The sequence below is a fragment of the Schistocerca gregaria genome, chromosome 1 (assembly GCF_023897955.1).
Source record: "Schistocerca gregaria isolate iqSchGreg1 chromosome 1, iqSchGreg1.2, whole genome shotgun sequence".
Taxonomy (NCBI): domain Eukaryota; kingdom Metazoa; phylum Arthropoda; class Insecta; order Orthoptera; family Acrididae; genus Schistocerca; species Schistocerca gregaria.
Window position 1 is genome coordinate 1,044,017,112 of NC_064920.1, and position 24,853 is coordinate 1,044,041,964.

At 41.7% G+C, this 24,853-nt stretch overlaps 1 protein-coding gene across 1 annotated transcript in view; it reads right to left on the reverse strand.

Annotated features, from left to right (window-relative positions):
* LOC126280654 (elongation factor Tu, mitochondrial) overlaps nucleotides 1-17,627 on the reverse strand; it is a 49,892-nt gene extending 32,265 nt beyond the window's left edge. Inside the window, exons 1-4 of the mRNA XM_049979782.1 lie at nucleotides 17,465-17,627; nucleotides 15,800-15,852; nucleotides 10,566-10,728; nucleotides 10,315-10,481 (exon numbers count right to left, since the gene is read on the reverse strand). Coding sequence (XP_049835739.1) covers nucleotides 10,315-10,481; nucleotides 10,566-10,728; nucleotides 15,800-15,852; nucleotides 17,465-17,501 — 420 coding nt within the window. The 5' untranslated portion in view covers nucleotides 17,502-17,627. The remainder of the gene's footprint in view (nucleotides 1-10,314; nucleotides 10,482-10,565; nucleotides 10,729-15,799; nucleotides 15,853-17,464) is intronic.
* Between the last annotated feature and the right edge of the window lie 7,226 nt (nucleotides 17,628-24,853).

Below are 24,853 nucleotides of genomic sequence, written 5' to 3' on the forward strand. Positions count from 1 at the left end.
ATTACAACAATTGCAGAAAGATCCTACAAACACGTGTGATTGAAAGAGGAACAATTCACAGTATAAGAATAAGGTCTAAAAGAGTGGGAAAACATTATTTGCTCACATTCAGCAATGTGTTTTCCAGGTTGCTCGGGAAATAGTAAGTGAAGCTAGTGCAATAAACAATCAACACTTTGTTGTTTGATCACAAAGCAATGCCAATAACCCCACCTCAAAAAGTGGATTAGCGCTTCACATTGACTAAATAGATAATTACACATTCTTATTGGGTGCTGCATTTTTTGTGCCAATCACTGTACATACATTTCAAATTTTCATTCTGTTCCATTTAGTACTTCAACATAACACATGCATTTTGTGACATGTTTAGACCTGTGTAACAACAGTTATCAAAAGAGGACATTCATAAATATGTTGGCATAGTAATACATTAGCATAATTATTACAAGAGGAGGGCCTTAGAAGCAGCCAGCTGATTCAATTCATGTTTGGCAGGTGATATTAAGTGAAGTTCTCCGAGATATTTTGGCCCACCACCCCTTATTTCAAGGAAACCACCTTCAAGACACGCAATCACCACAAAGTTAGTGGGGTGGGTAGATAATTGAAAATTAAGCATTTTTGATCACCATATAGTGTCCACCAACATACTATTTGAGAATTATAGAAAAAAAATTATACAACTGCCACTTACATACGCAAAAGATTAATCCTTCACACTGAAAGCAGTGCTGGCTCTTTGATGGAATCACCTGGTTGGGGAGCGAAAGACCTTTAATTTTTACATCTATTCTACCTTCCACTGCATCTACCGGTCGCTGCTGCACCTTATTCTTGAACACTAATCTGGCGGTAGTCAACTGCAAGCGCGCTTACCCCCTTCTGCACTTTTGTATATTAACACGTTCTTAGAAATGGAAATGGGCTTTGTCTGCCCACAGAATGTTCCATGCCATTCACTGCCCACTTCCATGTGAGCAAGGAATTGAAATGGGAATGTTTGTGTTGCTGACAGATAGCAGGAAGCAATTCCTGAACACAAGTGATCTTGTATGGACACAAAGCAGAATGTTTCTTCGGATTTTATGCACCATGCTCACAGGCATTCCAACATCCAGGCAATTGCTTCTGCAGTGCAATTGTGTACGCAATAACTTGACCCCTCCTGCAATACTGTGGCCACATCATCTACAGACGGATCAACTGCTTTCCTTTCTTGAAACACTGCACTTCAAAAGAACCTGTATTTTCGAACGTTGTAATAATTTTCTCCAGATCCTTTGCAGATACTGAACCTATGCCTTTTTTCATACCCTTATCTGTCCAAAACTTGTGCAGGGCTACTGGCACACAGTTATCCTTCTCATAAAGAAGCTTTACTAGTAGTGCACGATTCTTCGTGGAGACAAGCCATGTTGGGCATCTCAGACACATTGTTGGTGTTCATATTCCGACACATATAGCCCCATCTATTCAACAAATTCTTGTTGCAACCCCCCCCCCCCCCCCCCACCCCCAAAGATGTTTCCCTCTGCATCAGTAATATGCTGTTCAAACTTGATGTTTCTAAAGTGTTTTGAAACTGTAAATTTAATTATGGGCACCCTGTATTTGCTTCAAGTGTTTAAACGGTAATTGATATTATGGAAAGGATAGATTCCTACTCATCATATAGAGTCTAAATAAAGGTTTTTTTATGGTTTTAGGGCACACAACTACAATGGTCATTAGTGCCCAGACTAAGATAGAAATGCACCGCGAGGCACAAGGTTAAAACATCAACTAAAAGGGACAACACTATAAAAGACGTATTAACAGGCATAGAATTTAAAAAAAAAAAACCATCATAATCAAACGTCCTTTAACAGGTTTGTCAAGTTGATAAAACGAAGAACGCGAGCAGCAGCTCCTGGGTCATCCACTAAAATGGCATCCAGAGTACATGGCAGGCCAAGATCAAGACGCAGTGTAGTAAAATCCGGACAGGACGTTACAATGTGGCGGACCGTCAGCAATTGCCCACATGGGCAGAATAGCACCGGCGCAGCCGTCAGCAGATGGCGATGGCTGAACCGGCCGTGTCCAATTCGTAGCCGGGCCAAAACGACCTCCTCCCGCCAAGGAGGGAGTGAGGAGGACGTGCAAGCCGCGGGAAGAGGTTTAAAGGCCCGAAGCTTGTTGTCTGTAAGTGCAGCCCAATCGGCATGCCACAGCGATAAAATGCGCCGACAAATGACCCTGCTACAATCTGATGAAGGGACACAACAAGAAGCCGCCCGAGCCTGGAGAACCGCAGCCTTGGCCGCGGCATCTGCAGCTTCGTTCCCAGGGATACTGACATGGCCAGGAACCCACGTAAAGCTAACCGGAGAACCACCGTCCACCAGCTGGTGAAGAGAGCGCTGGATCCGGTGCACGATAGGGTGAACTGGATACGGATCACTGAGGCTCTGGATGGCACTCAGAGAATCCGAGCAGATGACATAAGCAGAATGTCGGTGGCGGCAGATGTAAAAAACAGCCTGGTAGAGGGCAAAGAGCTGAGCTGTGAAGACCGAACAATGGCCATTTGGCCGGTATTTGAAACTTTGTGCCCCGACAATAAAAGAACACCCAACCCCGTCATTGGTCTTAGAGCCATCTGTATAAATGAAGGTCATATTAATAAACTTCGAATGAAGTTCGACAAAACGGGAGTTGTACACCGAACCGGGGGTAACCTCCTTTGGGAGCGAGCTGAGGTCAAGGTGAACGCGAACCTGAGCCTGGAGCCAAGGTGGCGTGTGGCTCTCACCCACTCTAAAGGTTGCAGGGAGTGAAAAATCAAGGTGTTGAAGGAGGCGACGAAAGCGAACTCCAGGGGGTAGCAGGGCAGAGACATACAAACCGTGTTGATGGTCGAGAGAGTCGTCAAAAAAGGAACGATACGACGGGTGGTCGGGCATTGAAAGTAGCCGACAGGCGTAACGACAAAGCAGTATATCGCGCCGGTAGTTGAGTGGCAATTCACCGGCTTCAGCTTGAAGACTCTTGATGGAACTAGTATAAAACACTCCGATCGCAAGACGTAAACCCCGATGTTGTATGGAGTTGAGGCGATGTAAGATGGACGGCCGTGCAGAGGAGTATACGAAGCTCCCGTAATCCAGCTTGGAGCAGACAATCTACCGATATAGGCGAAGTAGGACGGTTCGATCCGCTCCCCACGACATACCACTGAGAACACGGAGGACATTTATAGCACGGGTACAATGAGCAGCCAAATATGACATGTGGAGACCAGCTGAGTTTCCTGCCAGATGTAAGACCTAAAAATTTTGTTGGCTCCACGAATCGGAGAGCAACGGGACTGAGTCGTAAGGACGGTGGGAGAAACTTTGTAGCGCCAGAAGTTAATACAGACTGTCTTCTCGGCAGAAAAACAGAAGCCATTGGCGACACTCCAGGAGTAAAGACGGTCAAGAGAATGCTGAAGACAGCGCTCCAGGAAACATGTACGCTGCGTGCTGCAATAGATGGTAAAATCGTCCACGAAAAGGGAGCCTGATACATCAGCTGGGAGGCAATCCATTATTGGATTGATCGCTATGACGAAGAGAGCGACACTCAAAACTGAGCCCTGTGGCACCCCATTCTCCTGGCGAAAGGTGTCTGACAGGACAGAACCCACACGTACCCTGAACTGTCGATCCATTAAAAAGGAACGAATAAAAAGAGGGAGGCGACCGTGAATGCCCCATGGATGCATGATGCGGAGAATGCCCGACCTCCAACAGGTGTAGTAAGCCTTCTCCAAATCAAAGAACACAGCCGCGGTTGGGCGCTTTCGCAAGAAGTTATTCATAATGAAAGTCGACAAAGTAACCAGATGGTCAACAGCAGAGCGGCACCTATGAAATCCACATTGTACATTGGTAAGTAGGCGTCGAGATTCGAGTAGCCAAACCAAACGAGAGTTAACGATTCGCTCCATCACCTTACAGACACAGCTGGTAAGCGAGATGGGAGGCAAGTGCTTGTCCTTCCCCAGCTTAGGAATCGGTACAACAATAGACTCGCGCCCGCATGCAGGAACATGTCCCTCAATCCAGATGCGATTGTAAGCACGAAGAAGGAAACCTTTACCCACAGGAGAAAGGTTCTTCAGCATCGGAATATGAATAGACTCAGGCCCTGGAGTGGAGGACCGTGACCGGGCAAGTGCCTTTTCGAGTTCCCACATGGTGAATGGGGCATTGTAACCTTCACGATTCGAGGAGCGAAGTTAGGTGGCCAAATAGCCGGCACAGGCTACCCCAGACAACAGAAGGAATAAACTGTTGAAGGTGCTTGTGAAAGCAGCCCAGCTGGCTTTCTTGCTTTCTTTAATAATACGACGGCACTGCGCACGTAATCGTTTATAATTGATACAATTAACCACTGTAGAGTGGCGTTTAAAGGTGCGTAAAGCACGTCGACGAGCACGTGGAGAAGAAGTAGTGTGAGGGATGGAATATTCAGCAGCAGTGAGAATGACTTCCGTGAGGTGTGCGACCTGACTATTGCAGCTTGTGAAGGTTTGATCCTGAAAGGTCGCCCTGGGAGAGAAGAGCCCCCAGTCTGCTTTGGAGATGTTCCAACTAGTTGACCACTGAGAGGGGGTATGATGCAGGAGATGGGTAACACACGGGAAGTGGTCACTCGAATATGTATCAGAAAGTGCATACCACTCAAACCGGGGTGCAAGTTGGGTAGTACATAAAGAAAGGTCTAAATGGGAATAGGTGTGAGATGTGTCCGAAAGAAAAGTAGGGGCGCCAGTATTGAGGCAGACAAGATTGAGCTGATTGAAAAGGTCTGCTAACAGGGAGCCCCTCGGACAGGATGCTGGAGAGACCCAAAGAGGATGGTGGGCATTGAAGTCTCCAGTTAACAAAAATGGTGCAGGTAGCTGAGCAATAATTTGCATCATGTCTGCTCTGGTAACAACAGACGACGATGGAGTGTAAACGATACAAATGGAAAATGTAAAAGTGGGGAGAGTAATGCAGACGGCAACTGCCTGCAGGCCAGTGTGCAATGGGATGGGAACTTAGTAAATATCATCCTGGACCAGCAACATAACCCCTCCATGAGCCGGAATACCTGCCACAGGCAGTAAGTCAAAACGCACAGAGGTGTAGTGTGCCAACGCAATTTGATCACATGGGCATAGCTTCGTTTCCTGGAGTGCTACGACGAGCGGACGGTGCAAGCGGAGCAGCGGCTTTAAGTCCTCTCGGTTGGAGCGAATGCTGCGAATATTCCAGTGAGTAATAAGAAGAAGATGCAAGAAGGGGTCACCTCTAAGGCCGCTGAGGGCCTGGCTTCGAGCGAGCACTGCTGCCGCTAGCAGAAGGCGGACAGTCATCGTCCATTGGTTCTATAGGTTCATCGGCCATCTTGTTAAGATGGCTGGGAGGGGGAGCTTCCTCCGCCGGTGAACGGCCAGATGTTCGGCTACCAGCGGTGCGGCCAGGCGAAACGGATGACGGCCTGGGGCGGCAACCGCTGGGTGGCGCAGGAGAAGAAATGCGCTGTGGCGGAGAAGGAGAACTGTGCTTCCTATGAGCCTTCTAGGAAAGTCGTTTTGTTGAAGTATTGGTCGATGACTGGGAGTTCGAGGTACGCAGGAAGTCTGCAGGGGCTGGTTCATTCTTGAAGACCTGTGCATCTGACTTCTGGGTCTTCGTCTTGGCAGAAGCTGATGAAGGTGCTTGTGTCTGAGGGGTGAAGGGAGGAAGAGGAGACGTCAACCGGGCGAACTTAGCACTGGCCAAATGGACGACCGTAGTGCTGAAGGTCAAATCGCATGTCTGCGTCGCCACCTCCCTGGTAGTCTGAGGAGAAGCGAAGACAGTACTGTATTTCCCCGCTGGGAGTAGCGTGGGCTTCCTACTTGCAAATAGCTTGCGAGCAGCCGAGGTGGACACTTTCTCTTCGACCCGAAGTTCCTGTATACATCGTTGTTTCTTGTAGATAGGACAGTCGCGGGACGACGCTGCATTGTCACCCTGACAGTTCACACAACGAGGAGACGGAGGTGGACAGTCACCCTCATGGGCATCCCTGCCACAAGTGACACATTTAGCCGCATTCGAACAAGACTGGCGAGCGTGATTAAAACTAAGCTGCAGCCACTGTGCTGCATTCTATGTGGGCATGACAACCAACAAGCTGCCTGTATGCATGGATGGCCACCGACAAATTGTGTCCAAGAGACAGCTGGACCACCCAGTTGCTCAACATACTGCCCATCATGTTCTTCACTTCAATGACTGCTTCACAGCCTGCACCCTGTTGATCTTTCATATTATGAACACCAGCTTTTCTGAACTGCGCAGATGGGAATTCCCCCTGCAATATATCAATGCATACTCCTACAAGCAGCAATTTACTGACCCCCCACTCCTAACCTGCTAACCTCTCCTGCTTCAGCCTCCACCTTACCCCCAGCACCCAGATTACTTCTCCCACCATGTGCAGCTGCTTGCAGTCTGGCTTTAGTAGCCAGAGACAGTGGTCATGTGCATGGAATTTTGTGTGTGTTGTCTATTTTACAATAAAACAGAAAGAAACTTCCACATGGGAAAAATATATTAAAAATAAAGATTCCAAGACTTACCAAGCGGGAAAGCGCCGGCAGACAGGCACATGAACAAAACACACAAACACACACACAAAATTACGAGCTTTCGCAACTGGCAGTTGCTTCGTCAGGAAGGAAGGAAGGAGAGGGAAAAATGAAAGGGTGTGGGTTTTAAGGGAGAGGGTAAGGAGTCATTCCAATCCCGGGAGCGGAAAGACTTCCCTTAGGGGAAAAAAAAGGACAGGTGTACACTCGCACACACACACACATATCCATCCGCACATACACAGACACAAGCAGACATATTTACAGGCAAAGAGTTAAGGGCAGAGATGTCAGTCGAGGCGGAAGTACAGAGGCAAAGAAGTTGTTGAAAGACAGGTGAGGTATGAGCGGCGGCAACTTGAAATTAGCGGAGGTTGAGGCCTGGCGGATATCGAGAAGAGAGGATATACTGAAGGGCGAGTTCCCATCTCCGGAGTTCGGATAGGTTGGTGTTGGTGGGAAGTATCCAGATAACTCGGACGGTGTAACACTGTGCTAAGATGTGCTGGCCGTGCATCAAGGCATGTTTAGCCACAGGGTGATCCTCATTACCAACAAACACTGTCTGCCTGTGTCCATTCATGCGAATGGACAGTTTGTTGCTGGTCATTCCCACATAGAAAGCATCACAGTGCAGGCAGGTCAGTTGGTAAATCACGTGGGTGCTTTCACATGTGGCTCTCCCTTTGATTGTGTACACCTTCCGGGTTACAGGACTGGAGTAGGTGGTGGTGGGAGGGTGCATAGGACAGGTTTTACACCGGGGGCGGTTGCAAGGGTAGGAGCCAGAGGGTAGGGGAGGTGGTTTGGGGATTTCATAGGGATGAACCAAGAGGTTACGAAGGTTAGGTGGACGGCGGAAAGACACTCTTGGTGGAGTGGGGAGGATTTCATGAAGGATGGATCTCATTTCGGGGCAGGATTTTAGGAAGTCGTATCCCAAAATTCACAAACCCAAACATCCTGGCCGCCCCATTGTAGCTGGTTACCAAGCCCCCACAGAACGTATCTCTGCCTACGTAGATCAACACCTTCAACCCATTACATGCAGTCTCCCATCCTTCATCAAAGACACCAACCACTTTCTCGAACGCCTGGAATCCGTACCCAGTCTGTTACCCCCAGAAACCATCCTGGTAACCATTGATGCCACTTCCCTATACACAAATATCCCGCACGTCCAGGGCCTCGCTGCAATGGAGCACTTCCTTTCACGCCGATCACCTGCCACCCTACCTAAAACCTCTTTCCTCGTCACCTTAGCCAGCTTCATCCTGACCCACAACTTCTTCACTTTTGAAGGCCAGACATACCAACAATTAAAGGGAACAGCCATGGGTACCAGGATGGCCCCCTCGTATGCCAACCTATTTATGGGTCGCTTAGAGGAAGCCTTCTTGGTTACCCAAGCCTGCCAACCCAAAGTTTGGTACAGATTTATTGATGACATCTTCATGATCTGGACTCACAGTGAAGAACAACTCCAGAATTTCCTCTCCAACCTCAACTCCTTTGGTTCCATCAGATTCACCTGGTCCTACTCCAAATCCCATGCCACTTTCCTAGATGTTGACCTCCATCTGTCCAATGGCCAGCTGCACACATCCGTCCACATCAAACCCACCAACAAGCAACAGTACCTCCATTATGACAGCTGCCACCCATTCCATATCAAACGGTCCCTTCCCTACAGCCTAGGCCTTCGTGGCAAACGAATCTGCTCCAGTCCTGAATCCCTCGACCATTACACCAACAACCTGAAAACAGCTTTCGCATCCCGCAACTACCCTCCCAACCTGGTACAGAAGCAGATAACCAGAGCCACTTCCTCATCCCCTCAAACCCAGAACCTCTCACAGAAGAACCCCAAAAGTGCCCCACTTGTAACAGAATACTTCCCGGGACTGGATCAGACCTTGAATGTGGCTCTCCAGCAGGGATACGACTTCCTAAAATCCTGCCCCGAAATGAGATCCATCCTTCATTAAATCCTCCCCACTCCACCAAGAGTGTCTTTCCGCCGTCCACCTAACCTTCGTAACCTCTTGGTTCATCCCTATGAAATCCCCAAACCACCTCCCCTACCCTCTGGCTCCTACCCTTGCAACCGCCCCCGGTGTAAAACCTGTCCTATGCACCCTCCCACCACCACCTACTCCAGTCCTGTAACCCGGAAGGTGTACACAATCAAAGGGAGAGCCACATGTGAAAGCACCCACGTGATTTACCAACTGACCTGCCTGCACTGTGATGCTTTCTATGTGGGAATGACCAGCAACAAACTGTCCATTCGCATGAATGGACACAGGCAGACAGTGTTTGTCGGTAATGAGGATCACCCTGTGGCTAAACATGCCTTGATGCACGGCCAGCACATCTTAGCACAGTGTTACACCGTCCGAGTTATCTGGATACTTCCCACCAACACCAACCTATCCGAACTCCGGAGATGGGAACTCGCCCTTCAGTATATCCTCTCTTCTCGATATCCGCCAGGCCTCAACCTCCGCTAATTTCAAGTTGCCGCCGCTCATACCTCACCTGTCTTTCAACAACTTCTTTGCCTCTGTACTTCCGCCTTGACTGACATCTCTGCCCTTAACTCTTTGCCTGTAAATATGTCTGCTTGTGTCTGTGTATGTGCGGATGGATATGTGTGTGTGTGTGTGCGAGTGTACACCTGTCCTTTTTTTTTCCCCTAAGGGAAGTCTTTCCGCTCCCGGGATTGGAATGACTCCTTACCCTCTCCCTTAAAACCCACACCCTTTCATTTTTCCCTCTCCTTCCTTCCTTCCTGACGAAGCAACTGCCAGTTGCGAAAGCTCGTAATTTTGTGTGTGTGTTTGTCTATTTTACAATAAGGCGTTTTGGCCAAAAGCTACCATGTTCAGCAGTCTTTTGTTGTGCTTGTCTGTGACTCAACATCTCCTCAATATGGCGTGTAGCTATCTATCCCTTTCCTAACACTGTCATTATTCCATCCAGGATTATTCCTTGTTTGTTTCCAGAATTTATTTTCCTACCACATTAGTTTTACTTATTGATTTGTTTGCCTTATTATCCCTCTTATTCTCATCAATGTCAATGTGAAGGAAAAACTACAGAATGCATCTGTGACTGGGGCACTAATCTTAAGAATATTAAGAGACAGTTGTAAGAGTCTCTTCTCAATTTCTTAGAAATATGGGTTTGCACACCACATATACACGATGGTGTAAATGTTTTCATTTATCGATCTGTCCTGTTAATTTTGAGTTGATTGCACATCATGACAGAATTTCAGTGTAGGTAGTACAAAAGGAACTTACCAACTGTGGTCTAGCTTAATTTGGAATTTAAAGCATGTGCAAAATAAAGGTAGTGATAAAGCTTAATCTGTAGCATAGCGTATGGTCTACACTAATACCATATTTAACATTCTTTTCATAATGAAAGCTGAAACTGCAGGTAAAGTCAGGACATCTACATTAGATAATAGAGAAGTCTTAGACAAACATTTTGATGCATATATGTATAAATATCATGCATAATATATGAAAAAAGCGAGGGGTGTAAACTATGTAACGTTTACCCACATACCAAATCAGCTGGGCATGTCCAGTGTCTTCTGTTTGTTAATAACATGTGTGAGGTGAGTAATCCAACAATTATCACTATACCTTGATATAGTCAGCATGACCAGGACAATCTGTATGACTATAATGGCGACTGTCGGTCTGGTATTCAATATGCGCAACATTGATGGTGATACCACGCGCACGTTCTTCTGGGGCATTATCTATTTCTGCATAACCTTTCGCTTGAGCCAATTTCTTGTCAGCAAGAACTAGAAGAGAAAGCAATAATATCACATGAGTATATAATCATATTTGCACTGAAGTAAATCGAAATCTTCAAGATCCACATTAACCTTTTGTAATAGCTGCTGTTAGTGTAGTTTTTCCATGATCAACATGTCCAATAGTTCCCACATTACAATGTGGTTTGTCACGTGTAAATACTTTCTTCTCAGCGTATGACCTAGTAAACTGTGCTGATGGTAAGAAAAGTTTCTTGACACTGACATGGCAATGCTGAAAAATAACAATACTGTTTCAGATTTTGAAATAATGTAACACTTTGGAAGTAAGATTAGTATAGTAGTCTTATTGACAACTTTCCTGATGCTCTTTGTTCAACAGTCAAACATTTCGTCTCTCTCTCTCTCTCTCTCTCTCTCTCTCTCACACACACACACACACACACACACACACACACACACACACACACACACACACACACACACACATTCATTATCCACTTACTGAAGAGATATATATATATTCAACCCAACAAATGTGTAAGTGATGCATCGTCTGTTGACTTTTGTCTTAGGAACTTTGGCCAAATTGTTTAATAATTTTTCCTGTGTAGTGCCAACATGAACGGTTAACTGAAGATTCAACCTCCATTACAGGTGACAGAGTCCGCTGTGCACCTAGAGGTGAAATGTACCTGTCTTACCAACCTCCAAGAGCTTTTCCGTACATTTGATACTGTTACTTGTTACATAAAATGCTTGTTTATTGTAGCACAAGAAATCCATGATTATTTACGTTGAGATTTCTTCTTTCTTGTTGAAACTGTTGTCATGTTTGTGAATTTGGAGTAGCATCCTAGCTTCCCATCCACGGGGTCCTGAGTTCGATACCCAGCGGGGTTAGGGATTTTCTCTGCCTCGCGATGACTGGGTGTTGTGTGTTCTTCATCATTGACTCACAAGTCGCTGAAGTGGCGTCAACCAAAAAGTACTTGCAATATGGCGTCCAAATTTCCCCCATGAGGCCTTCCGGCGAACAATGCCATACGATCATTTCATTTCATTTCTATGGCTTCCCTGAACAAAAGGCTGAGAAATTGCGTGTCAGCAAATTGTGTTATGTGGTTAGTCTCACACAGAGTGTGCTCTAGCATGGCAGATTTTTCCACCTGTCCCAACCTGCAATGTGGTTTATGTTCAATGGTCCTGGTGTTGATGGACTGTCCAGCCATTTCAACACAGCTTTCTACATGTACTCAGGTATGCAGTATATTTCAAACACTGCCAGTGGGCCCTTTTTCCTTTGCCAGCCTGACACACATTTTGATCTTTTTGGTCCATTCGTAAATAGTCTTTATGCCGTGTTTGCTGAACATATCACCAATTTTGTACGTCACCCTAGGGATGTATGGCAGAGTGCCTGTAACCAACATGTAGTCTTCATATGTGTCACTCTGTAGGTTTTGTAGCACTGTGTAGTACCCACTGGTCCTCAGAACACGGCCCAGGTGCTGCATCTCGCTTTTGAGGTGCTGCAGCTAATAAATTTGTCTTCCAAAGGTTTTGAGAATATTAATCACTCCTCTTTTCTGGCACCAGAAGCGGTTTGAGAGAGTGTGCAGGCATTGGTCGATGTGTGTTAGTTTTTGATACAAGATGTGTTCGTTTAGAAAGGGTAGCTGTTGATCCATTCTTAGTGCCATAGCAAGTCTGCAGTTGGTGTGGTGACTGTTCAAATGCCTTACGGAGTCACTGAGTTTTTCCCCATGACCAAAGTGATTTCACTGTACCAGTACCGTACATTAAATTAACTTATGGCTGAAAAGGAGTGGTGAAGTATCCTGCCAATTTATACATAAGAGAGCGATAAGCGTTGATGACAAACTTGGTCAGTTGGTTTCAGCCACACAAGGGAAAGATCGTCATACCCACAAAAGACTAGACGTTTCCTTGAGAAGATGAAGAATCTAAAACTTGGACCGAAGAAATCCTGGTCAGCTTTGATGGTTGGAGACTTCCTAAGACAGCTGAACAGCCTCCATGCCAACAATCAAGATTATTATGGGGATAGAGAAGAATTAACAATTACCCCTTCCACATGTGCTCGTTACCAGGAATTGTGAGAATCTGGGCCACAGCATTTATCAAAATCTGACACAAATGGAGCAATATCTTTACAAACTCCTGCACCATTATCCAAACCTGGAAAGGGGCATGATTAAACCTTCACCTATGAGCAGCATGCAATGTGCATTCAACTCTTTCCACATGAATCTGTGTGGCATGCTGTTATGTCGGGTATAATTTCTGGGATATCTGAATGTCAGAAGTAACTATAACTCATCGAATATTTTTCTGTTATTCTATAGCATCACGAGTTGTGTTGCATTTTAATGTTCTCAGGATTCACGGCCGATGAAAATGACCAAGTTATGATATGTCTGATCACATTGTAGAATATACACCAGGCGTCGTGCAGTTTTAAGCAACGAACTGTTGAATTTTACAGCCAAGCACCAAGAAAAGTCTGTAAACACGATTTCTCACCAAACCATGGTAAGTCATCTCATTAGTAAGAGCGTATTTGCATGCACATTGCATCAAATTACTTCATTTGCAGTACAACTAATTATGTTATTTTCATCTACTGGATGTCACTTGAAAATGAATGTGGTTGACAAACTGCAAATGACAAAGTAATGGAGCTGTGTTCACATGTTCCTTCAAATATTCAACAGCTGCATAATCTCAACAATGGAAAAGAATAGCAATTTATATTCACCTGTGCAGCATCAGTGTTGACAGTGAGCCTGTATTCTCAATATGTCAAAACGTGCAATAGATTCTGGTGATGAGATTGACAATACTGAATATATAGAAGCCACTAAAGATTCTAGAAGTTTGGGAAGAGAGAGTAACATTTTCAGAAAATCTTCAGTGATAGCGATGGACAATCAGAAAGAAAAAGCAAAAAGTGACGAATAATGAAATTAAGATGATATGTGACTATAACAATACAGTGGGTACTACTGACAAAGCGCATTGAGAATTTTCTTACTATGAGACCATGTGGAAACAGCAGAAGAAATATCACAAGAAAGTATATTATTTCAACACCTTATTGATCAATTTCTGTTCAACACATTTATTATAATCCAAAAAAAATTCAAACGTGAAGAAAACATTTTCGGAATTTATAGTGGAAGTAACTGAAGTGATTTTCGAGAAATACATACATGCATTATCTCAACATGTACAAGGAGATACAAGTACAACAAGATTGACAGAAAAGTATGTTAATATCTCACATACCCCTGAATCCAATAAATAAGGAACCTCATAATGTGTGCAGTTCCAGAAAAAATGCTGATGCGAAAAAAATGCAGAAAGAAACAAACCTGGTGCAAGGAAGCAGCATGAACTTGTGTATCTTGCTTCAAGATATACCACACTCAGAGAAACTATCACCAAGTTTCTCTGTGCTTATGATGATTAACCATATTTGCACGTTTCCCACATATGTCAATTAAAAATCACTTCTAAATTCCAATTTTAATTTGCTTGTTACATTCCTTTCATGCAATCTTTACAGCTATTCTAATTATTGAATGAAATTGGTCTATGATTTAATACCTGAAAATTACCTTATGTTGGAGAATTAATATGCTTGTAATGCATGAAAGACATGTCAACTGTAGCATCTTGGATGCAAGATAGAACACCTGTATTGTGTTTTCAGGAGCATGTACACCCCACCACTTTTTTTTTTTTTTTTAAATGGGGGGGGGGGGGGGGGAGAGGGAAGGCTCACAAAACACTACACCTCGTGAGGTGACATGTGGGATGAAGAAATGTTGGATACAGTCTTCCTGCTGTACATCCCCAGGTTGACAGACAGGATTGGCTGTATACTGGGGGAAAAAAGTGTCTCGCAGATTTTCAAAGTGCAGAAAGGAGCCAATCGCAATGTCCGGAATATGCTGCATACCTTAATACATGTAGAAAGATCTATGTTGGAATGACTGGACAGTCCATCAAGACCAAAATCATCAAACATATGTGGCCTTCCAGGTTGAGAAATTGCCACTGGCAGAGTATGTGCTGTGGGAGACCGACCATATTACACAACATGCCAGTTTTCGTTGTGGAGAAGAGCAACCGAGCGAACTTATTAAAGAAGCCATAGAAATTTACAAATTTATAAAAGATTAAATAATAAAGAAGAAAGCCTCAAGGTAAAAAGATACCAGGAGTACACATCTCTGGTCGCAGGCTTAACTACAGTTTACCACCAGCTGTGGATACTGAACCTACTGCTCATCCTGACAAAATACCAGAAGAATCATCAAACATCAGCTGAAGATCCTAAGACAAATGTCAAGAAATGACCACAAAAGCTTTAACAATTTGTAACTGTGTAAGTATTAACAGTAGTTTTTTTTATTTTGTTTTATTTTTAATATTTCTTAGAACGAACGAACGAAAACACACACACACACACACACACAAAATCAAATTGAATGAGTCGTTATTTAGGGAGAAAAATAACTGTCAGTGGCAGAAACAAAAATTATATTAAACAAACACTGGCAGTAAAAAGAATAATTATAGCAACAGGCAGACATGTCTTAAAATCAAACAGACTACAGTTAAGGCTTAACGTGTCTTTCCTGAAAGTATTTGACAGAGTGCAGTCTGATATGGAAGTGAATTATTGATTATAAACAGCAACCAACAGGAAAAGGGAAGATTTTTCACATGGCGCTACAGGAAAATGCATATTAGATATAGGTCTATAAATCAAGTATCTAACGAACAGGTACAGAATCAGACTGGGGAGAAAAGAGTTCTATGTTACAACCTGACTAAAAGAAGAGAGGTTGATATGGCATATCAAGGATTAGTTAACTTGGTAATAAAAGGAAGTGCAGAGGGAGGGGTTCAAAAAATTGTCGAGAGAGACAGCAACCTAACAACAGTATGCAGGTCCAAATGGATATGTTTCAGTAGTTATGCAGATATGGACAACACAGCATACAATGGACCAGCATGGTGAAACTGATTAAAGCAGTATTTGGGCTGAAGACCAAAAATAAGCACTTTATACAGTGTGAGTCACAATTATAGCCTATTTACATTCCTTCCTGACTCTCTGGTGGAATAATTATTTGTCTGTAATGCCCTCCCGTAACTCAGATAACTCAGCTTAAAACTGCCATATAAATGGATACAAACTTGTGGTACTCAATAGGCTACTGAATCTTGCACGATGAAAATAATGTATATATAACACTACATTAAAGATACAGTTGAGTCATTAATCGTGGTTTGCAAAATTCACATACCAACTGACGTGCTTCTGCTGCAAATAGAACTTTCTTGACTGTCTGTCGAAGAACTGAAATCATAAAAGAGTAAAATATTAAATATAGTACAATCACATAGCTATTTATCGAAAAATTAAGAGACATAGTTTGCACTTTCAAAGGCAACAAAAAAGTTAAAAAGTAAATCCGATTATGCTGTAAATAAATTCTCTAACCCAAAGTTGAAAAAACTTTGGACTACACATGAAAAGTGTGGCAACTTACACTATGCATCAAAGACAGATTTTATTTTATTTTTTGCATAAAGGGGGTGGGGAGACCAGTCTGACTCATGGACAAAGTCATCTGAGAAAGTGAACTATTTCACGCATGTTATGAAATCAGCCACAGCCATGTCAAAATTATCCTAACATTTGTCTATTTAATGTAAGAAATCACACAGAAACATCAGCATGTTGCTCCGAGATTCATTTCCCTGTTGGTATGGAGCATTCCTGTGTCTTAATCACTGTCACCATAATGTTTACTTCATCTGCTGATATGACCATTATATGTATCATGTCAAATGTGTTCGATACACGTGGGAGAGTATATGTTAATATGTCCAATAAACTGCAGTTAGCAATTTCATTTAGTGAGTTGTTCTGGTGTATTACTCGTCATCACCAGTGCACAAAGTAGTGACCAGGATTGTGGTTTGTTGTTGTATTATACATCTGAGCATAACTAAATCAACTGGTGTTTTCCTATTCCTACTGCACCCGTAACTGAGTAATGATGTGACGTTTATTCCATAAAATTGAACAACATTCATGAAAGAACACATTCTACCCTTGCGCCATCAGCACTATGTATTACTAATGCTGTAATCAAGCGGGAATTTCTACAAATGTTTGCTGTTATAAATTTTGAATACTGACGCTGCAGTACAATACTAAATGACACACAGTATACGTTTCATTCAACTAAAGGAATTTGACATCTGCGTAGTGTGTAATGGTGAACACGTTCCTCTCTGCTGTTTAAAGTAACTAATCTGTAGCGTAAACTGAAGTCTACGGTCGCACCAAACTTCGTGCAAGTGATACATTAAGATAAATCCAGAAGAACTATGTTACATAATGGGCAGGTCTCGGATTTTGATTGCTTCTATGCACAAATTTCGTACATAATCTTCGAAAAAGCCAAAGAGGGTCCATGATGTAACTGTTACTCGTACCCAATATCTTAATTTAGCTTCATAAGGAAAATGGATTAGTCAAACATAAAAACGAATTTGAAATTTGATACTGTCCGTCCTACTGATCAACGAAATAAGAAGAAATACTGTTCGCGAGATTATCGATTCTATATGTAACAAGAGTCTAGGACCAGAACCGCTGAGGATATTTTGCATGGTATAGACACCGGCAAAGCCACTGTAGCCAAATATGATTTCTGCGAAACAAACAAAGAATGGGACTGCCCTATTATATTCAGTTAACAGCATGTCTCACACCTCTCTTCACAACAAAAACATTTTGTGGATACTTAATTTAAACGATATATATTTTCGAACATAACCTAAAATTGTGTGTGATTGTTGGATTTTATGTGTTGTTACAACACGCAGCATGATTTGTCCATCTTTCTCGATTTCAGTCACGAAAAAGACTTTTCATACTACATCATTTACCAACTCACTTGGACTAAAAATAATTCTCGTCGTAACCCACGCCATTTCCAGGTACTTTGCCACAGATCTCTTAGTTCTTCTGTTTTGTTTGTTAACGCAAGGAAGTTACACACCTAAGCTCCTTGGACCAACGATAGTGCTGTAAGAGGTTTGGCACTTCAGTATTGAGCTGACTGCATCCAACAAGAAGTTTACAATTCTAATCTCTTTGGCATCCAATACATCCTTTCAAAAGGAGCCTGCACACGTTCAGATATTTATTGCCAATACTAGTTTCTTAAACCTTCGATATATTGAAGCGACATCTCACTATCAATAGCATTGACAAAAATTGTCAGTCGACAACGCTTTTTACAAGAATTGGGTCACTTGTACAATCTCTGGTTAAATACAGGGATAGCTAACCGTGGAAAAGGCTAGCCACTAGTTAACTTGGAGCGCGCGTTGTTCACATCACTTTATTCCCCGGTTAGTTATTCCCGGAATAGCGTTCCCGTCGAAGTACACTGGCAACAACTAAAGAGCGCACTGAGTATTTTCATGTACGTTATTTCATATTTATTATTTTTATTTATATTATTATTCATATTACTGTAGGAGTCGTCTGAAGAAATAGCGCTTCTAACGTGAGCAATAAGCAAGCAAAAAGGTAAAATTGTGCGTTTGAGCATATTTTGAGGTTGATAGATATGTAGACGACGTCAAGAGAGTAGTAGAAAACACGAAAAGTTCTGTGGTTTCAATCAGTGAAAGCATTAGTTCAAAATATTTGATTAAGTTTGTAGGATAGTTCCATGTATAACACTACAACGATCTCTCATAAAATTAGTTAAGGTTCAGGTATTTGTTGTTTGAGCAGTAAGACATCTTTCTAGATTTCCAAATAAAGTACAAGAAAAAATATACAGCAGTTTCCATTCACAAACATCTTCACACAGATCGACAGAGCACATTCAACATTCAAAGATTTTTTTTCTCCAAGAAAGAAACGCATAAATATTATGTCTAGAAAATGTAGCAGTGGCGCCCCATACATGGAATGTCAGTTCAAAGTTGTGTACAATTAAATTACTATTTGATAAAGTTGTCAAGGGAAGCATGCCACAGTCCAAGTAGTGATAACACAGACATAATTGAGATTGATATGACTGACAATTCTCAGGAGTGTTACTGGCTAAATTGCTGTTGTATTTATGTCTTAGAATAATTAATTCATTACAGCAGCAAGGTGTTTCTACAGAAAGTACCTTTGCTGAATTACAGACCACTGTTCAACCCCTTTGCAGTGACTGGTCTTATATAAACGTTGTTTCTAAGTTGTGATTATTAATAATTATATTGAGTGTATAAATGAATAATAAGATGTCAACATTTCAATAAACAACCATAACATTTTTTGTAAACCTGGAGTAGAAACGTACCTATGGCACATATCCAAACTGAAAGCTGATATATTTCACTGTAATGTTTGAGGAACATACATAATTTTTGCTTTTGCAATCATCTTCAGCAGCTGTATGCAACCTGGGGGGGAAGGAGAAATAACTGGAGGCTTGACACTTTCACTGTGTTCCTTTTTTACTGTCAGCTTAAGACCATCAGATTTGTTTTCAGATTAAAAATACCTGTTCTCAAATGTGGAAGAACTAGAAGAGTTGCAGATGGCGCTGCTTCAAAAGTAGTATAAGAACCAGAGCAGAGAGGTAGAACTGTATTGGTTAAAAAGAAAAAAAAGAGTGTAAAGTTCAAAACTAGAATCAGAAAATACAAGTTACACAATGGGTTTCAGAATAAAAGTATATTATTCCATATGCACGCATTTATTCTATTTTCACTTAATTACATCAAAGAACTGAAATAATTAACAGGTCTGTCTGTTCTATATGTTGTTCAGTGTTATACACATTCCTTTAATAATCCTACTGCCTTTCCCCTTGTCAATACCAATGAACTTTCCAATGGACAGAAAAAATCACCAGAGGCAAAACATTTGAGTGCTAATTCATTAGTGGAGCAGAGTCATCTCTGAACGAAAGACAATGAATGGCATGAGACAGTTTGTTTACCAATTCAAGATAAATTTAAAAGCATAACTTGCTAGTCACTCCTTCCACTGTTATGATTATGGAGATTAAAAACTAAAGATTCCCTGTTAGCTGAATGACAAGTACCTATGTTCTTATGACACACAGATAACAATTACTTTATGATAAATATGTATGCAGGTATGTTGATAATACTAATGACTGAGAAACATAACAGCCATACCCTATAGCTTTCTTAAAAAGACCGACATTCCTGTTAATTGCTGTTTTAAACCTAACTTGAGTAGGCATAAATAATTTATATGCTTATAGGAATAATTTTATGTGGAGTATTTTTGTTGTTGTTGTTTCTCGGAATACACTAAAAGGTGGAAAATTGTTTGCCCAGTGGGAGATAAGAGCGAACAATATTTTGTGCTATATATGTTGCTGAATGAACTCTGGACATTAATTAGTATACTATCAAACTTTTTGCTACATTAAATAATCGTAATAAGCCAGCAATTTCAGTAAACTGATACTTCACAGAAATGTAATATAAGATATTTCAGTTTAAGTTACCTTCAGCTAGCTACAGTCTAAAATAAAGAAGAATACTGAAAATAAAATTAAATTCAAGAAAATATAAAAGCATAGCATCCAGGCACTCCTTCCACATGCTAGAACTATGTAGAATCCTTAACTTGATTCCTGTTCTGTTCCTATAATGTACATATATAACTATTATTTTATGATAAATATTGATGGGCTTATGTGGATAATACTGATATTGAGAAACACAATGCTATGTTCTGTAGCTGAGCAGACACCATTTTTTTTTCAAATACTAACTTTCCTGTAAATCTTACTATGTTAAACTTAGCTCAAGTAAGCACATATAGTTCACAGTCTTCAGTGAATAATGATAGGTAGGAGACAATGCTGTTGCTCTGAAGCATTAATGGGCCTGTAATGCTAATATTTTGAATAAAAGGTGAAAGTTGTTCAGCTACTGCTGTGATGTTTACTAAAAGGGTCATTCCTAATAGAAAACAGAATTGAACATCATTTTCTGCTTTTGGAGTAATGTAGCTGATTGAAACTGGAAGGTTACTGTTTTATCAAAACGTTTTGCTACATGGAAAATCAATGTTTTTTGCATAAAACTGAAACAGCTGTTAATACAAATAGTGTCCATAACTGGTGTGATTCTTCACTTTGGTTTACTCTATTAAAGAGCTACTAAATAAAACGAAACAGTCCTTTCCACTACTGCAACAGTTATAACAAACACCAGACAAATAAGAATATTTTAGTATGAATCATCATTTTAATGAGCCTGATTTACATAAATACCACTATGGAATCGAAAAAGTACTGAAATCAAATGCATACTGCTACAAATAAACAGTATTATTTTAGAAAACAGAGAATAGTCTCACCTGACCGTCATAGGCTACAGTTTCTCACGTACAAGACTGAAAAGACGAAGTACCGGTTCGTTTAATAAGCAAAATCAGGATATAAATTCGCAATCGGCTTGGTCTCACTTTGTTTTCCTTCCTCATTCTCATAAACAGTTCGCACTAAATCTCGTCATTGCCGTCTGCAACTGCGTCTGTCACTATTCCTGCCATCTTGAAAACGTATTATGCGGTTAAGCTCGCTAACTTCCCAAAAATCGCCGGTTAGGCTGTGGTCACAGTGACTCTGATGTCGGTGGATTTCACCGAAGAGCGACATCGACTGGAAATGGCCGATCTTTTCAAATCAGCGAAGCGGTCATACTGTAGCCAATCCTATCTCCCGAACACACAGATGTCGGACGACAATCGGTGGGATTCGAATCAGTTTGTTTTATTTGATCAAATCGACCGACGTTCTCACACTCGACATACAGAGTAAGAAACGTAAGTTAAGTCCGAGAAAGAGTGAGTTCCAGCATCCTGAGGATGAAAATATCATAACAGAAATTTATGGACTGATATCGCAAGTTAATTCGAAACCTCAGTGAGGTAAAATATTTATTTGCAATTTTAGGCATAGATTATAACCTCAAAAATTAAGTTGTTCAAGTGAAGACGGTGGCATATCATACATGCTTATAGCTGCTGTTCTGGATCTTTTTTGCGATAGGTTGTCAATAGCTGTCTACAAATTATTAGTATTTCTTACTGGCGTTCTATGCCAGTAGGGTGGTGATACTGTTAATACCAAGTGGTTTGCAATTGCAGTGTACAGTACATATTTCCACATTAAGTGCTTTAGGTTTTCAGAGTCCTTATGCTATGCTTTATGCTTGTCTTTCACTTTCATGCTAAACGACAATCACTAAAGGTTAATTGATGTACGTCAGCACAACTTTAAATACATGCAGTGAAACAGAGTGTTTGTAACTTGCATTTCGAGGTCACCACGAATTATCTCGGGTATGTAACAGAAAGTTTCTCCTGTCCTCTCATATACCTGTAAAAGTTGTATCTAAGTAGTCAATATCGAATATTCGGTGATGAGGGCGAAGATGTGGAGAAAAAATGGGAAAAAATTCAAAGGCATCGTTCAATATACCCTAGACAAGTATGTTCCTAGTAAGGTTTTAAGGGATGGGAAAGATCCACCATGGTTTAATAGCCATGTTAGAAAAGCGCTACGTAAACAAACAGTATTTCATCTCAGATTCAAGAGAAGTAGAAACCTAGCTGACAAACAAAAGCTGAACGAAGCGAAAATGAGCTTAAGGTGAGCAATGAGAAAAGCGTTCAATGACTTTGAAAGAAAGTCGTTGTCAACAGACCTGAGTAAAAACCCTAAGAGATTCTTGTCGCATGCAAAATCAGTAAGTGGGTCAAAATCATCTATTCATTCTCTCCGAAACGAAGGATAACAGAGAGAAGGCCGAAATATTGAATTCGGTCTTCTGAAGTTATTTCACCTCGAAAGATCATAATCCTGTCCCTCCTTTCAACCGTCGTACGATTGTCGAAATGGCAGATACTGCGGTAACAGATCGCGCAATTGAAAAATTGCTTAGTAGGTGAAAGGCGTCCGGACCAGATGAGATATGTATCAGATTCTATAAAGATTGTGCGAAAGAACTTACTCCCCTTCCAGCAGCGATTTATCGTAAATCGCTTGAGCAACGAAAGGTACCTAACGACCGGAAGAAAGCGTAGGTCATTCCTGTTTTTCCGTAAGACAGATCCTCACAATTATAAACCTATATCTTTGATGTCAATTTGTTGTAGAATTATGGAACATGTTTCATGATCAAGAATTCTGATGTTTTTGGAAAATGAACATCTACAAAAATCAACTTGGATTCTGCAAACAGAGATCCTGTGAAACTCAGCTCGCTCTATTCCTCTATGAGATTTTCAGCACAGTGGACAGGTTGGTGCCGCATTCCTTGATTTCAGTAAGACGTTTGACAGCTTCCCGCATTGTCGTTTAATGAAAAACAAAATGAGCTTATGGAGTATCAGAGCAGACTTGCTACTGGAATCAAGACTTTCTTGCAGACAGAACTAAACACATTGCTCTTAATGGAACAAAATCGACAGATATAATGGTGATATATGGAGTACCAAAGGGAAGTGTGATAGGACCTTTGCTGTTTACAGTATACACAAATGATCGAGTAGAAAGCATCAGATAGTCTTTAAGGCTATTTGCAGATGATGCGGTCGTCTGTTCCAAAGTGGCAATGCCAGAAGATAGTAGGAATTTGCAAAACGACCTGCAGAGAATTGATGAATGGTGCAGGCTCTGGCAGTTGACCCTGAACGTACATAAATGCAACATATTACGCATACACAGGAAAAGAAATTAACTACTGTACAACTACTCTATTGATGTGAAGCATCTGGAGACAGCATCTGCCGTAAAGTATCTGGGTGTAACTATCAAGAGCGACCTTAAATGGAATGACCACATAAAACAGATAGTGGGAAAAGCATATGCCAGACTCAGATTCAGTGGAAGAATGTTAAGGAAATGCAACTCACCCATGAAGACGCTTGTTCGCCCGATTCTTGACTATTGTTCATCTATCTGGGATCCCTATAAGGTAGGACTGATAGAGGAGACAGAGAAGATCCAACGAAGAGCGGCGTGTTTCGTCATAGGATCGTTTAGCTGGTGAGAGAGCGTTACAGAGATGCTATACAAACTCCATTGGCAAACGCTGCAAGAGAGAGATTGTGCAGCACAGAGAGATTTGCTATTGAAATTTCGAGACAGCACTTTTCCCCAAACAAATCTCACCTATTGACCACGAGGAGAAAATTCGAGGAATTAGAGCCAATACAGAGGCTTACCGACATTCATTCTTCCCACGCACTATTAGTGAGTGGAACAGGTTTAGAGCGATCAGATAGTGGTACCGAAAGTGTCCTCCGCCACACACCATTAGGTGGCTTGCGGAGTATGATGCACATGTAGATGTACTCGCCACCTTCTTTACAAGACAGGAAAGCTTTTTTAGGTATGGGATTATAACCCAAAAAATAATTTGTTCATGTGATAAAGATGGCTTATCTTTTTCTTAAAGTTACTATAGTGGATCTTTTCGGATTGTGGTAGGTGGACACTGGCTGTCTACAAATTATAATTACTGCTTACTGGCCTTGTTTCTATGGCAGTAGGGTGGTGATTCTTTTATGTGAAGTGCTTTGCAAACGGTATGTACGTATGTGTTCCAATTTTCAGTGCTTAGTGTATTCAGAGTACGTTACACTAAACTTTATGTTTGTCTTTCTCGCGTATTCTGAATGACAGTCATTGAAGGTTATTTGACATATACCTGCACAACGTTAAATAAATTCAGCAAAACAGATTTCGAGTAGGCACCTACAGGTGTTTTACAAATATATGAGATGAAGGGGAAACACCATGCCACATAAATTAAAAACGCTTTGACTCGCCAGTAACTAGCGTCATAAGGGACAACCCCGTGGAAACTAGCAAGCTGTAATTGGTGTTTTTCATATTTATACGCTTATTACGAAAATATGTAGTTTCACTGACATGCTGCACTAATGATCTCTCCTAAACACGTTGTTCAGAGTGTGGTTTATTTAGCTACAGTGACAGGATGTGTGACTTCAGTCTGAAAAAGTTTTTGCCAGTGAGGTTATGAGATGTTGTTGTTGTTGTTGTTGTTGTTGTTGTGGTCTTCAGTCCTTAGACTGGTTTGATGCAGCTCTCCATGCCACTCTATCCTGTGCAAGCTTCTTCATCTCCCAGTACGTACTGCAGCCTACATCTTTTTGAATCTGCTTAGTGTATTCATCTCTTGGTCTCCCTCTATGATTTTTGCCCTCCACGCTGCCCTCCAATACTAAATTGGTGATCCCTTGATGGCTCAGAACATAT